This window comes from Pagrus major, chromosome 6, assembly GCF_040436345.1.
Source record: "Pagrus major chromosome 6, Pma_NU_1.0".
Lineage (NCBI taxonomy): Eukaryota > Metazoa > Chordata > Actinopteri > Spariformes > Sparidae > Pagrus > Pagrus major.
The window spans coordinates 10,830,098-10,845,723 of NC_133220.1; the positions used below are offsets into that span (position 1 = coordinate 10,830,098).

General features: G+C 41.7%; 1 protein-coding gene across 1 annotated transcript in view; it reads right to left on the minus strand.

The window, feature by feature from the left end:
* nav1b (neuron navigator 1b) overlaps nt 1–15,626 on the minus strand; it is a 61,238-nt gene that overhangs the window by 29,722 nt on the left and 15,890 nt on the right. The window contains exons 4-5 of the mRNA XM_073469305.1: nt 15,083–15,185; nt 13,005–13,364 (exon numbers count right to left, since the gene is read on the minus strand). Coding sequence (XP_073325406.1) covers nt 13,005–13,364; nt 15,083–15,185 — 463 coding nt within the window. The remainder of the gene's footprint in view (nt 1–13,004; nt 13,365–15,082; nt 15,186–15,626) is intronic.

The window sequence follows — 15,626 nt, forward strand, 5'->3', positions numbered from 1 at the left end:
GTGAGGGAGACTCGCGTGAACGCGGGAGCGTGCCTCCAGGCAAATGTAGCATAGTGACTGTTTAGGCTAGAAAAATGTACTAAATGACGTCGTTTCGAGTAAACTCTGGATGTCGCCACTTCAGGACACTTGGATTGCAGTATGGAGGAATATTACAAAGTTTTTGTGTAGTTTTATGGACCTTTTCGTCTCGGACGCCATTCACGCCCGTTAAATGGATTTTTGCTACAGGGGGGTACCCCCGCGGGTCTCCAGCTGCACTTGGAGGAATAAGAAACTACACCAGACTTCTCATCAGCATGAGGGTGAGTCGATAATGACTGAATTTAGTTGCTAATAATTCAAACTCTGACTTTACAGCTTGTATATTGATCAATTTATAGAAAACGTGTGGAGTAATTGTGTAGAAAGACGTTACGTGGTGGTGACGTTTAAGTCGTATGACCGCCATGTAGTCATAAAAGTGGTGTTCATCTGTGAAGATTATCTTGCTGAACAAAATGTGTAAGTGTCATAATTGAAAAAAATGCGATATTTCAAAATCCAATTTAAAAATCCCATAGGCTTTTTGTCAAGTGTACCAGGGCGATGCTAACTTCCTGGTTAGCCTGCAAAAATAGGCTTCAGACGGGGTGGGCGCTAACACCTTTAGCTTAGCATGCACAGTGATGATTTTGGCTTTTTTTTTAAATTATTTTTTTTATGTTTAAAAACAAGTCCCCATCTGCTTCAGTTGTTTAGGAGAATGTCGCATTGCTATGAAGCTCCAGAAATGTTTAGTGGACAATAAACGATTAAGCTTTTAATTAATTAAGAGTCTGAATCACTATCAGGGTTTTAAACTGGACAAAGGATTTTAAAAGCTCACACAAATAAACCTTTCTGTAGTCAGACTGTTTTTAACATTACAGAGATTGTTACCACGATGAACATCTTTAAAAATAAAACATGTTCCACCTTCATTCATTATGGGGCCTAGCTGGAAAAACTCGGCCCAAGGTAAGGCTTGAATCACTGCGAGTACAACCACAAAACCCACAGATGACACGAGGACCTCCAGTGAGGCATGAGTAGCCTTGGAAAACCTCCCTCCCCCTCTCATTAGCAGTGGAACAGTCTCACAGGGATGATCTCACCAGATCTCAGCTCTGTATAAACTACTCCAGGAGGTAAAGGCTCTGTGGGCCGAGCAGCTCCCACACCCTGTCCACATCTTAGGCCAAGTCCGTTCAATCTTCTGCAAATCTTATTTTGGTTCACAACGTAGTCAGAAAAGATCTTACGTGATCAAACAGCATGAATTCATCTTGATTTCATTTAGCAGAAGCTCAATTAAAGAGGAAATGACCAAAACATTTCAGGATTGTCAAAGTTAATATTTCAAACATAGGAACTTATTGACCCTTATGATGTATTACAGTTTTGAGGTCTCTCTCTGATTTTCCACATCAGGCCACATCTTGTAATATAAATACAGAGTCAGCTTGAATGGAATTTGAAATGGCCGTGGTGGTTTTACTTTTTGTTGAAATTAAACAACTGTTTTGCTGCACCAGACATACGAGCATTCCTCGAAATATCTTTACAGAATGAGATACAGGCTCGACAAAGGATTGTTGCGTCTGCCTCTACCTTTTATTATCGTCACTCTGATCATGATCTGAGAAACAGGTATGCTTCTCTCAGCCTGTCGCTCTTTTTGTTTGTTCACAAACATCATAAATCATCTGTTTGAACGTCTGTTGGTAACGTTTTCTAATTCGCAAAAAAAAAAAAAACCTTAGATCCTTGTTTCTCTGCCTCGAAAGATGTGTGGTATAAATTGTTTACAGCACAAAAACGAGACCTCCGTTTCTCACGTCTCCTGTTTATCTCAGCCAGGCCGCAGAGCTGCTAAACAAGCAGCCATCTGAAAAAGCCTTGAAGTCATGTTTGTGCTGGACGGTAACAGCTGTCCTGCGCTGATAACCGAACGGCTCGTGTCAGAAACATCCTCTGCATGTTTGCTTAGGTTGGAAGGTTATTGAGCATCATTGCCTCTGCAGGTTTGGGTTATTAACACGCTGTTAAAATAGAGATTCAACCCATCTGTGAGAGGTCGTAGCACCGTGAGGACCCTTCACTTGTTTTTACGAGACTGGAAACCATTTCCATCATCTGACCTTTACCGTTGTGGCTTTTGATCTCTCTGTGCCGTCTGCCTCTGGCGGAGCAAACTGTGCTGCGATATGTGAGTCTAGGAATTTATTTTGAAATATATTGGAGGGGATGAAGGGCAGAGACATGAAGTCCTCATGAAGAACTCTCTTCTCATATTGTAAATATTTAGTGGAAATTGGCAGCTACTTTGTAGGAAATTAAATTACAGCTGAATCATAATTTGGACATCATAATAAGTGTTTCCTACAATGTGCAACCAGCTAAGCTGAAGAAGGAAAATACAATTGGAGGGAGGCCTGAAGAGAGGAGGTGAGGTTTTTTTTTTTTTTTGGTGCGATACAGTTTACAATTTAACTTGCTCTTGCTGGTTTCTACAATCTCACCAACCTCTGCTTTAAAGGTAAAAGACAGGCCTTTGGTTTTGATTTGGGAACCCTTTATTCCCTGTATGGAAAATATAGATATGATATACAGACACTCTCCACCTCCCTCCATGTATTTTGAGTGTAAGTTATTTGCCAAAAGTGAGTAAAAACACACAGTAAAAACAGCTAACAGTGAATTTGACTGATAGCATTTTGTTTTTTTCAAATTTTCTTTAGATATTGCGATAAAATGTAAAAAACGTGAAATCGTGACAGTCTGAAGTATCATGAAATGCAGAGGAAAGGGGCTATGACGTTATGTCATGGTTCTTTTGTGTCATCTAATGTAAAAAATATAATAGTGTTAAAAAAACTGTGTGATTTAGATGGAGATGTGAACAATGACACACACATTTGAGTGTTGCAATTCTCATTCAAAACTATGGACATTCGTGTAAAGCTGTGCAACAGTTTCCACTCTTCTGGAAAGGCTTTCCACAAGATTTTGGAACGTGGCTGCAGGGATTTTCTCCCATTTATCCACAAGAGCATTAGTGAGGCTGGGCACTGACATTGGGTGATAAAGCCTGGCTCTTTCAAACCTTGTTTTTCCAGTTTATCCTGAAGGTGGTGGATAAGATTGAGGTCAGGAATCTGTGCACACTGGAGAAAGTCTTCCACAGGAAACGTGGAAAAACATCTCTTTGTGGACCTTGCTTTGTGCACAGGGGCATTGTCATGTTGAATAAGGAGAATACCTCACTCAGAGAGTCAGCACAGACAATCATGTCTAAAATGCATCATTAAGATTTCCAGTCATTGGAACTAAGGGGCCTCGACAAGAGCATGGCAAACATTCCTGGAGGTCAGTCTTTTTTTTCATCATATCAAGGACCCCAACAATAGACCAGACACCCAATTTGAGATGAGAAATCTTTTTTATTTGTATTTTTTGGTATAAAGACAATGATAAAGAAAATCATTTGTCCACAAAAAATAAGATTAATTATCTGAGTTTGAGTTTCTCTATTCTTGCTTTTTCAAGTTTTGGAGCTGTTTGAACTGCCAACTTTTTCCTTTTTTAGGATAAAAAGGTCGTCATAGTCCATCATTAAACTAGGATTAAAAAAATGTAAAATGGCCAGCCCTATTTCTTTCCTTGTTCTTTCAGAAAATGTAATTTAAGTTGAAATATTCTAATCCTCCTTTAGCTGGGGACCCCTACAACCCTGTCAAGGACAGTTTGAAGACTACTGTTATAGGCCATGAAGTTTAGTATGTGGGAAAGGGAGTCTGTATACTTAGAGTTGTTCAGAAAACATAGATTATGAGTAGGAAAACTCTTTCAAAAACTTCATCCAAATAAAAAACCTCAGTTACTCTTTGGGGAGATAATAAAAAAAAAATGTCAACCTGGGTGAATATGAACCATCTTGCACAGCTCCACAGCTGGTGTTATGACATTAGATTTCCAGCAGGAGGCACAATGAGTCAAAGCTGTGCCTCTCATGGCTGCAGTTTAGTGTACCATGCTCTGTAACTGTGCATCAAAAAGGAAGCACCACAAACAGGACTTCACTGGATGCTGAACCCTTTGATGCAAAAAGCAGGCATTCCCCCACTCTGTGCATTCAGTGCTGTGTTACAATGTGGAAAATCACTTCAGAGAGACAGAATCACAGGAAACAATGTTCCTTGCTGATTCATGTCCGCCTGAGTATCATTCATTCAAATAGGGCTACAGATGAAAAAGCCAGCTGAGCTTTGCTGCAGCACATCTCTGACGTTCCCGGTGCCTAATTTTGATCGGTATTGAGCTTGACCACAGCTAGGCAAATATGATTGAGCTTCCTCCATCACAGAGCAGAGGTATCAGTGAAGCAAATGGGTCTGAGATGCATCAGTGGCTGCGTCTGGGACAGTAGGCGGCCGCCCCATCTCCGCACGGCCCCTGAAAATGGACTCTTGATTATTGGACTGGAAAATGAATGTACAGTCTCCATCAACCTTTAGACGGGAAACTTCCCCCCGCAGATTTAGCCACAGTACAGCTGATGCACACAGTCTCAGTCTCACGCGGTGCCACATTTACAGTCTGGAGCAATAGTTGTATTGTTTCATGACGCTGTCTTTGTGCTCTGCCTTTATCTCAAGACAAATTCACGTCCATTTGATTTATATGGCACTTAAAACCGACTTGAACTGATTCCGTCTGAGTAATGCAGATTCGGTATCAACACACAGTTGAAGTAGAGCCAAATCCAACATAAAGCAGTATATTATGAACTCATCTGAACCCACCAGACTTTATTAGCCATACCTAAAACAGATAATATGACATTTTTGTACCAACAAACAGATGAATGAGGAATGGTGGATTTAATAGTACCATGGGATTCATATTTATTTTTTTAAATATAACACTGTGATACAGAATGGTATCATATTTTCCACCTGGGGCTCAGTGTTATGCACCGGTGGAATCCAAACTGCAGACGACCACACGCAGACATGATATAGGGATGATTCACACTCCCTGGGGTGCTGCTGTAATGGTTCATTATACACGTGGCTGAAGATGCTGGTGAGGGCAGAGGCAGGTTTGGTGTTGGGTGGGCCTTCTAGATCCAGTATTTCACTGACCCTTGTTCGGGAATGAGCCCTCCATATTGACCCCAGATGTGTTTGAGCTGTGGGAGCCTGTGGGTACTGTACGTCTGGGTAACACGTAGCAGATTCTAACGGCGGGTGCTTGTTTTTGTTGCTCTTCCTTCAACCATTTCGAAACATATGTAAATAACAAATTACCTCAGCTAGAACAAAAGCATATAAACGTGATTAAGTGTATGACTTTACGTGAGTGTGTGTGTAGTAGTAAGAGGCAAAAAAACAACATCCCTTCCTTCAGAGCCCGTAAAGAACTGACCCCAAGTGGTGACCTCACTAAACTGTAATCCCAGCAGCGCCTGCGGAGAACCGGAGCAGAAAGGCCTGAGCCCAATTTTTTCGCAGATGGGTTTAAGTGGGTCAGAAAACGTGTGAGCCTTCAGCAGTTAAGGGAGCAGTCAGTGGCTATAGAAAAGGTCCAACTCGGGCAGGAAAGGGAAATTGAGTGCAGACTGCCGGGGGCACAGATCCAGGATCAGATGACTGCAGTAAAGCCCTCTGTGCATTACAGAATGCATTCGTCGATAGTTTCCATGAGTGAGGCTGCAAAGTATTCCAATATTTAGAAAACTATAAACACTCGCTTTTATTCTGAGCACGCTGAGCTTTGAGCGGATACACTCACGAGCATGAGCAAAGCTTTATTGTTGTTACCATGGAGACGACATTGCCAGAAGAGCAAACTAAGCCAAGGGCTTATCTACAATATACAGTAATGTCGGTGAAGAGAGCAATGACATGCATTCAGTGTTTGTAACACGTGAAAAAAATGTGTCAGTCTGGTTTGTAACGTGCAACTGTTTACGTTCACTATTAAAGAAATTAAATATGTTTGTTCTTTTTGGGGTCAATCATATAATAATACCTATAAATAACTAGATATATGCAGCACCTTTTAAGGACAAAGTCAGAAAGTGCTTTACATGGATTGAAAAGTTATTAAAGGACTGAGGCAGTAAAATCAGATGGTTCAAATACAGAAATTAAATGGAATAAAATCCCCAACAAGAAAAGATAAATACTAGTAATTAAAAAGATAAGACATGTCGGCAATTAAACAATATTCTAGGATTAATAAAAGGCTTTTTTAAATACATCTTTTGAGAAATGTCACTGATTCAGCAAGCAGATTTCTGGAAAAATGGCACGAATGAGATACATTTCCACAACCACTGCTTCTGTAAATCCTGAAAATACAGGGATGCAAATGTAAAAACAAACAATAGCTGTATAGGCACAAAGCTCTTGTCCACAATGTCAATTACAAAACAATCTAATTAAGTGGTTAGCATGTCATCCTCACACCAGTCAGCCTCCCTCTCTCTCTCTCTCTCTCTCTCTCTCTCTCTCTCTCATTTTCTCTGGTGCGTTTCCCTCCATCCCTCTCAAACACACACACACCAGCGGTCGATGCGCACACGCACATCCTCCACACATACATCCGTTCAGCAGCTATCACACTGACACACAAGGCAGCCCCATCAGTGGGTCAGTGGAAGACGGTTGCCATGGCAGCACATCCCGAGCCGTGTTGCTGCATGATCCGAGGTGTGATGCTGCTGAACCAGCCCCCTTTTCTCTGCTCTGCATTGCTGCCTGTATGCTGCTGTATAGAAATGGAAAATGGTACAGTCCAGATCCCCAGATGTCCACATAATCGCCTCGAAAACCCTCTGTTACCTTGAAGACTACAGGACAGGACATTTCCTTTCACATGCAGTGTGTTTTTTGTCTGTGGCTTGTTCTGTGTCATGTGTGAGGCTATGAACAGCATATGGTGCTCTCATGAAATGAAATACATTTACCAGATGAATAACGCATCTAGATCAACTGTACTTTGCTGTAAAAGAGATGTGTCTTCAAAATTATAATCTGTATTTTTTTTGCACTATATATACAGAATGATACATTATATAACAGGGTAGAGAGTCAGATAAATATATACCTCCCTGTCCTTCCGTCTTTGAAATTCCTGTCATCTACAGTTCTTTTGAACAGCTTTAACAGATGAGATGTGGGCTATTATTAGCAGGAACTTGACAGCAAAAATGTCCCTCAGCCTTTGTTGTAATATTAAAGGGACAGTTCAACCCAAAAATCACAAACACTAAACTACACCAGTCAGCCATATCACTACACAGAAGGAAATATTAATGGCCTCCCCCTCAGATAAGTTGGAACAGTAGCTAGTATAGCTAGCTTGTTAATAAGCCTCTCGTCCATGAGTAAACTCAGGCTTCTTCTGTACGGTGAAAGAAAAAAGTTTCTACTTGAAACTGCTCATGACATGGTCTGGTGATTATCTTGAATAATCTGGTCATGATTTCTGGAAAGAGACATTGCTGACAAAGCCAAGCGCCGTCTAGTTCTATTATATTCAAGAAAAGGCAGACATCTCTACAGCCGCCATCTCCCAAACAATTGAGACGGAAAAATAGCACTTCAAATGTTTTATTTTGCGGTGAACTGTCCCGTTAAAGCTGCTCTAGTTCATTTTTTTTTATTAACAGTAGATCAAATGGCTATTTGCAATATGAAAGGAGTCACAGAGGACTAACACCTAACTTTGCAGTTGCCCTCAGCTTCACAGAGCATTTCAGTGTCTTTCAGTTATTTGTTTTGGTATTATAGCACTGAACTGTTTTAGTTCAGCAAAAACAAAGCTCTAATTAGCCCACTTCATGTTAAGTGTCCAGCAACAAAAGGCAGACTGACAACAGTTTAAGTGGTGAACACAGTAATCAGCCGACTGAGCCACACATATATCTCAGGAGACCAAAAACACTCACCACATGACCAGAAACATGACTCCACATGAATGCTGATATTGCTCTTTGACCGCTGGAATTGTAAACCTGCAACTGTTTGCTAACATGTTCACCAGATCGACATTTGTGAAGTGATAACGCGGCATGTCGATGTGTTTACAGCCTGTTGTGCTGCACCTAAATGTTCAAAAAGGTGTAACAGGAGCAGGAGGTCTGAGCTTGGTTACAGCACGGACGAAAAGAGGAATGAAGTCTGAATAGTTTTAGAAATCTAGGAATTTTGATTAATGGCCAAACATAATTGCCAGCCAGTTAGGGTTAATGAAAAGCTGACATGAGATTCATTCTTCTGTTAAGATACCACAGATATCAAGTCTTAGTATTCTAGTGTTCCAGGTTTTAAGAGAGGGTGATGAAGGAAACAAAACCATGTTGTGGAACAAAAGCTCGCCCAAGGCACGACTTCAGCTTTATATGAGGCACTGCGGTCATCAATAGCTCTTTATTGCAGCTAAGTGCCCTTCGCTGCTTCTCTCCTCAGTCGGCCAAACAGTTTGGAGCCAAACCAAACGTTGAAAGATATTTGCCCTTGTTTTTCATTGAGATCTTCCAATTTTAAGGGTTTTTAAACAGTTGATCTGCCAAGATAATACGTAAATCTGTCAGAGACAATAACTATGTTCGGGCAGATGGGCCTCCTGCGAAAATCACATCTTCTGCTACAAACATTAAGCATCGCATTCATCCCGACAACTAAATGACGTTGTGGAAAAAACGAGTAATGAACATCTGCATTAGACATGAAACGCTAACCTGTGCTTACATACGCTGCAGCTGAGCGCCTGCAAAACATCAACCATAATTGACTGAACACTCTTAAAATGACACTGAACGCTGGACAGCCGGCGTTATTTATATACCAGATATGGAAAAACCAACCATACACCATTAATATAATGTGATTACTGCTCCGCTCATAAACCAGCGCTTTAAATATGGCTTGCAATAGGATGATATCATATGAGTGATGGTTAAACGTTGCCAAAATGGTGTGAAGAACGAAACCACAGGAAACGGTTATGATTCTTGGTCAGACGTAGTCGAGGCTAAATCAGAAGCCCGCTCAACACTCCTGAGACATGAAACACAGTCAGAGAGGAAGTGGTACTCGTAAAATTCAGTGAAATGAGCAAAAACTCTTGTTGCATTAAGTTTAAGGCAACGTTTCAAGCGGTGGCAGTGCTTACTGAGGGCAAGAAGGGAAATTAGGTATAAATCTAATATTACGCTGAATATAATTATGGCAATTTCAGTTGTAACTTAACTGTTCTTAATATTTCCACATCTGAGTTTAAAACAGTTTGAAGATATTGACTGAATGACCATAAAAATAGAAACAACAGCACATAAAGCAAGGTGGTGATTTAAAGCTGCTGTAAGCATAATGTTCCCATTAGAACAAGTGTTAAGTAGCTTTATATTCCATCAGTAATCACTGTTTTACAGTGTTTGGTCAGTAACCCATGTCTCTCCTCTCCTAAAAGAGTAAAGGCATTTTCTGATATCCCTGCCCACTTTATCCAATCAGGACAGAGAACTCCATAAAGAGGCGGTCATGGAGAGCAGGATCCCTCTGTTCTGGTACCAACAATGGCAATGATGGAACAGGGAAAGCTACCAAGGCCAAGCGATAAAAAAAAGCTTGAAAAAAACAAAAAAAGGAAGGACTTGTGCATGATGCGTGTGTGGTGACGTAGAGCAAGAGTTGGTGAGGAGCAAACCAGAGCTAAAACGGATGCGAATAATGGACTAATGTTGTGTTGTTGTTGACTAATGTTTGTCTGCCTCCTAGTGCCCAAACTGAATTCATGTTGTTCCATATCTGCACGATGTGTAAGTAGGCCAATATTACAATAACATGCTTACATGTTGACGATAACCACTTTATAATGTCTGCCAGCTTGTTTCTGAGTTCTTCTAAAGGTAAAGGTTATTGTCATATACACAATCATACACAGGACAATGTATAGCCAAATTTGAGCTCTTCATTTAAGTATTAGGAGCAGTAGGCAGCCATGCAGCTTTTATAGGTTTAATTTTTGTAGGTCTGTATGTTTGTGGGATGATAAACGGTAATAAAAAATGAATAGTCCCAGTTTCCCAGAAACAAACAGGAATGCTATTAATGATTAATAAAACAGACTTGAATACTTTCGTTCCTTTAACTGGGACAAAACAGATTATCATTAAGCTGTGCTCTGATGTAGAAGAGCTGGAGCTCAGGAAGAGATTTGGGTGAATGTATGTGGTATCAGACTATTGATGAGGCAGACACACAGTCGCAGTGATTACTGTCAGTGTGTGCACATTTAGCCTTTGGATAGCCACTCCTGTCTGGTGTGGGTTAATCAATATCCATTAGACATCAAGCTATGTGCCTGTTGATAAACAACGTGCATTGTGTATCTTTATCGTTTCACCAGCAGATAGGTGTCTTGTTACAGATTATTATAGGCATTATACATTGGTCTTATACATTATACAAGCATTATATATTGAATACTGCAACAGTGTTATTGATTTGTAAGAAGTCTCACTCTGTCATTCAGATTTAGTTGATTATCACGGGGCTGATTTCAGATGAATGAAATGTATGAAAATGCAGAACTGGGGCTTTTGAGAAAGGGAGCAGAAATTTGCACCTCTCCATACTGTCGATTACCAGCTGGTTTCCATGGTAACGCAGGAGGAGCCTGATCTATTTTCAAGAGCTGGTAGCTAATGGCACTCATGAGCTGAACTGTGAGCGTGTGACAAGGGGTGTACAGTGAAAATGCAAATGTATCGCAGAAGAGAGGATACTGTAAGAAGAAAAATTAGAGCATGAGCTGCTGTGCCTGCTTCAAAAACTGGATTAGCTAGTTATCTACACCCAAGGTTTTTGGTGTATTTATGAGGAAGGATTAATTCTTGATTTATAGAACAGCTGCATTCCAGTATCCCTGCAAAAAAAAAAAAAAATCAAGGATACTTTCCACTGAACAAATCCAAAAATGTACCAGCAAAGCATACAAATCAGAGGGGTTTCCACAGTGTTGCATCTTCCAAGTATAAGCATGCAACCTACTCAAGGTCAGAGAGAAAATAGCACCCGGTATTTCCATATATTGGTGTGTTTTGGCAGCCACAATAGCCTATTATTACTCTCATGATAACACACAGGAAAAGACAGAATGTATGAATACACCCACACCCATAATCCTTTTGGTGTAACTTGTAATAATCTACCTCTAGGGACCAGTTGGTACCCACCAGGAGGTCTCACAGTCACCTTGAAAGTTCATTCAGGGACTGTGACATTGGTAGCCTAACGCTGAGTATGATGAAGCATTTTTAAAAAGCGGTTACATAAAATGATTAGCATCTTTGGTGCCCGTGGTGCTGCAGAGCAGAGACGAGCCCCCGCGCTCACCTCTCACACAAATTTAAACCAACACAGCAGAGCCGACGCAGGGAGGGACGGGACAGAATACAGGGCAGATTTAAGTGGATTTCGAGTGCATGGATGTTACGCTGAGGAATATGACATAATCCCTGTTTAATCCTAACCTTATTGGGGTCCCGCTGTCTGATCTTTTTCACCTCCCTCTGAACAACAAAATGCTAAACCTGTACACAAAGAGCTAACTGTCGGTTTATATTGAATACAACACTTCTTCTTTTGTAAAAATAACTTTAAGTAGACAAGCCATGCCATTATGCCATTCTGAGTCACCTCAGCTACAACTTTTTACAAAACTTAGATTAACCTATTTCCATTTCACACTTTTTCTTCTTCTCTTCTGCTCTAATTTGTACTTATTTAAATCTGTGTCATTCCTGTTTCTTCTCATTACTGCGCTCTGTAGTAAGAACGTGACCTGGCTAGCAGGACCGAGTGAGCGCTCCAGAGGCTGAGCTTAAATCCCACTGCATGTGCAACAGCGATAAAGCTGCTAAACCACAGTGGACAACTGTCCTGGATTCTTTCTCTCCCACTCTCTGACTCTCAGTGTCAGCTGTCAACTTGGGACGGAGAATTAGATAAAGACACATGCAAAGGACGTGAGAGGACGGAGGGGAAGGAGAAGACAAGGTAGGAAGAAGAAGAAGATGGTGGGAAGGAAGAAGAAGATGGTGGAGGAAAAGAATGTGGTGGAGAAGGAGAACAAGCAGGTGAAGATGACGGTAGTGAAGAAGAGGATTAAATGAAAAGGTGTAGGAGAAGAAGAAGAAGAGGTGTAGGAGAAGAAGAAGAAAAAGGAGGAGGAGGAGGAGGAGAAGAAAAAGAAGAAGAAGAAGAAGGCAAGGAAGAAAGAAAAGGAAAAGAAGTTAAAGAAGGTGTTGAGGCGGGAGGAGAAGCAGGTGGAGAAGCTGAAGAAGAAGAAGAAGCAGAAGGTGTGAAAGAACAAGGAGTAGAAGTAGAAGAAGTATTCCTGTTACAGAAGGTGAAGTTATAAAAGTACTGTCACTTTGTGTCTCTTCGGTTTCTGTTGACAACAGTCAGAGCCGAGGGAGCATTTATTGTGTGACCGAGCGGACACCTGATGAGTCTTCAAATTCTCTGTGAAAAACGTCTGAAAGCATTCTCTCACAGTCAGCAGCCTCTGACAATGTCAGGGGCACTTTTGAGAAATCCTTCAAGTGAAAAAAATTAAAGCGTGTCTGCACATACTGCTGATGGAAGCTCTTTGATCGGCCTGCCAAGTGCAAAGCATCAGATACCACCACAAAGCAGAAATCAGATGATGTCGGCGTGAAAACTTTCCCTCATGAAGGTTTTAGCACCACAGCTGAATGTTAAAAAGCATCAAATATATTCATCTTAATTAAACATTAAAATGCAGCAATGTCCACGAGGCCTGTGAGTAAAATGGAAGTTGACAACAAATCCTAACTGACCTTTTCAAAGTCACAGAACAAACCAGCGTGCAGCCATTGATTGGCTCACGTGGTCAGGGTAACAAGAGGTTCAAACCCTGCGTATATCTTCAGATTCTCCTACCCGTTTGCCAGGTTGTCGTCGTCGTCATCCGGCAGGCTCTTTCCTAGAAGGTCGCTGTCACTCAGGTAACCAGACTTGAGGTCGGTGTCATCCGCGTCCAACCCTTCAATCAGCTCAATGCGTGACGTGCTGCTGATGCGGCTGGAGCAGCGAGCTGGCATGGTATGGGCCGTATACTGCGAGCCGGTCTTACCCGCCTGGTATCCTCCACCTGTGGAGGACGGGGCATCGCCCGCTTGAAGTCGAGGGCTGGACTGGCCGTGGCGCCAGGAGAGAGGTGATGAGCGGTTGGACATGCTGGATATACTGCGAGCGTTGGTCTCATCACTGTCATAACCCACGTTAGTGCTGTCCATACAGCTAGAGAGACACATTGAGGAAGGGTCAGTGTGCGTTACATACTGGAAGCATCCAAGAAGACAAAAAAAACCAGAGCGACCAACTGAACATTTTTCTTTCTCTGTCGGATGTCCTTCAAAGAAACCCACAGCGGCATTGAGTCGCTGTTGACCCAAATACAGCAGTTGTATCGTCTTCAGGGACTAAAGCTAGAAAAGTGGCCTTTTAGAGTCCAAAGACAAAGTGAAGGATGGCCTGATATCTCTGTGGTATACAGCATCTCAGAGCAATATATTCACCTACACCAGGGACCTTTCTTTTCATGACCACACCCAAACATGCTGTTGTAAACACCTCGTCCATCATTTTGTGAGTATATCCAAGACTACCTAGTCACTCCTGTAAGTGGGTCAGGGTTAGAAATGTCCTCCAAATGGCTGGAAGCATCTTCTGCGTCTGCCCGTTACATAACTAGATGTACCAGCTCACCCGAATAAATATTGCAATGGCTACAACCACAAGAGTATTTTTATCCATTGTTGATGGATAATTCATCAATATGGAGTCAGACTGGTGCCACTCTGGTATGAAGCTGACAGAGTGAGAATCCTTACTTCATATAGTGATGTAGTTGTTTGTTTAAAAGGCAAGCAAGTCCCTTTTTTTTTTTTTTTTCCTTTCCTTCAGTGTGTTATTTAGGTTCTTGTGCATGTAAAAGGTCTTGAAAGTTAAAAAGCCCGAAGTCAGTGCCAACGGGAGCTCCTCTCTCCCACAGAAAACACTGCTCCTGAAACGCCTCATCAGTAGTCCCGCCTTTAATTCTGTGACTTCCTGACATCACACTACGTCATCATGTCGCATAAATTCGCAGAAGAAGTGAAGCTAACTTGAAGCTGAAAGCACAACAGAGCCGACTGGAGACATGGTGAGCGGTGCTGGCTCAGGTGTGTGCGAGCTGACCAATCAGAGCAGACTGGGTATTCAGCAGAGCGACCTTAAAGAGACAGGAGCTTAAACAGAGCGTTTCAGACAGAGGTGCTGCTGCACTGCACAGTACGAGGAAACTGATGTGTTTTTTGACTATTAAAGGTCTAATTTGTGAGGAAAATGATTTTTGAGTCTCATTCCCAACTCAAATACTGACACTTTGTGATGTCGGCAAACCCAACCTGAGTTAGGAACGAGACTCAAAAATCAACTTTCTTACAAATTGGACCTTTAAAGCATGCAAACTTACTATTGTAGTAACCTAAAATAAAATTATGAACCTGAAAATGAGCAGGTTTAAAGAGATATAAGCTGAGTCGTCTCTCTGCTTGCATCATTTTACACAGGATATTACAGCCCGGCTTTAACATCTAAATGAAACAAAAACCTGTCCTCCACCAGTGTCTTGTTATGCTGCAACAAATTAATGCCCGAGCCAAAAACAGAGATTCCTCGAATGAAGTCACGACCATGAAACAGAGATGGGCTATTTAAGAAGAATGGAAGCCAGATGTGAACCAGGTGGCAACTCTCCAAGAGAGCACAGCTCAACTGTTTACACATGATTGTGTTATGTATCGATCCAAAACTATCTGTTGCTTGATCATGTAATTCTTTTCAGATCAAACCAAAGACAGATTTTTAGGGATTCATGAACAAAACATACACTGTCTTTGTTATATATGTGTTATATCCAATGGCATAGGAGACAAACAATACAAAAATCTAAAATGCAGACATAGTGCTCTTACCTATGGCTATGCTGGGAGCCCCGCAGGCTCGACATCGTATCTTCCAAATTCTGGCGGAGGTCAAGGACATTCTGCACCGTCCTCTTCCTCTGGGATTCAGGGTCTGTGGGTTGGTCATGCAGAACAAAAGGTCATAAAACATTCAGGGTGTCAAAACAAAACTCAGACACAAGCTGCTGCTTTAGTGGGATCTGTCCATGGCATGCATGCACACACAAGCTTATATTTGCCTCCACATGCATGTGTTCTCGCTTGCATTATTTGTGTCTGGACTGATGCGACACTTGTCTTCCTTGTAAGCTCACAGCCGACGTATGTTCACATCATTAGGCAGACAAATTTCACTCCATGGGCTCCCTCACCATGGTAACCTCCGCTCTACCCCCCTTCTGCACCTACATGGTGCATCCTGAAAATGAAATACTGAGAGGATGCCCGTAACTTAGACTGCCCACCAGGGGGATGTACTCTGACATTCAAGCCACACCTGCATTTCTTTCAAGGAGTTTTTTTTCTGTCCAGAGCTTCTGTTTTTTGGTTTTAT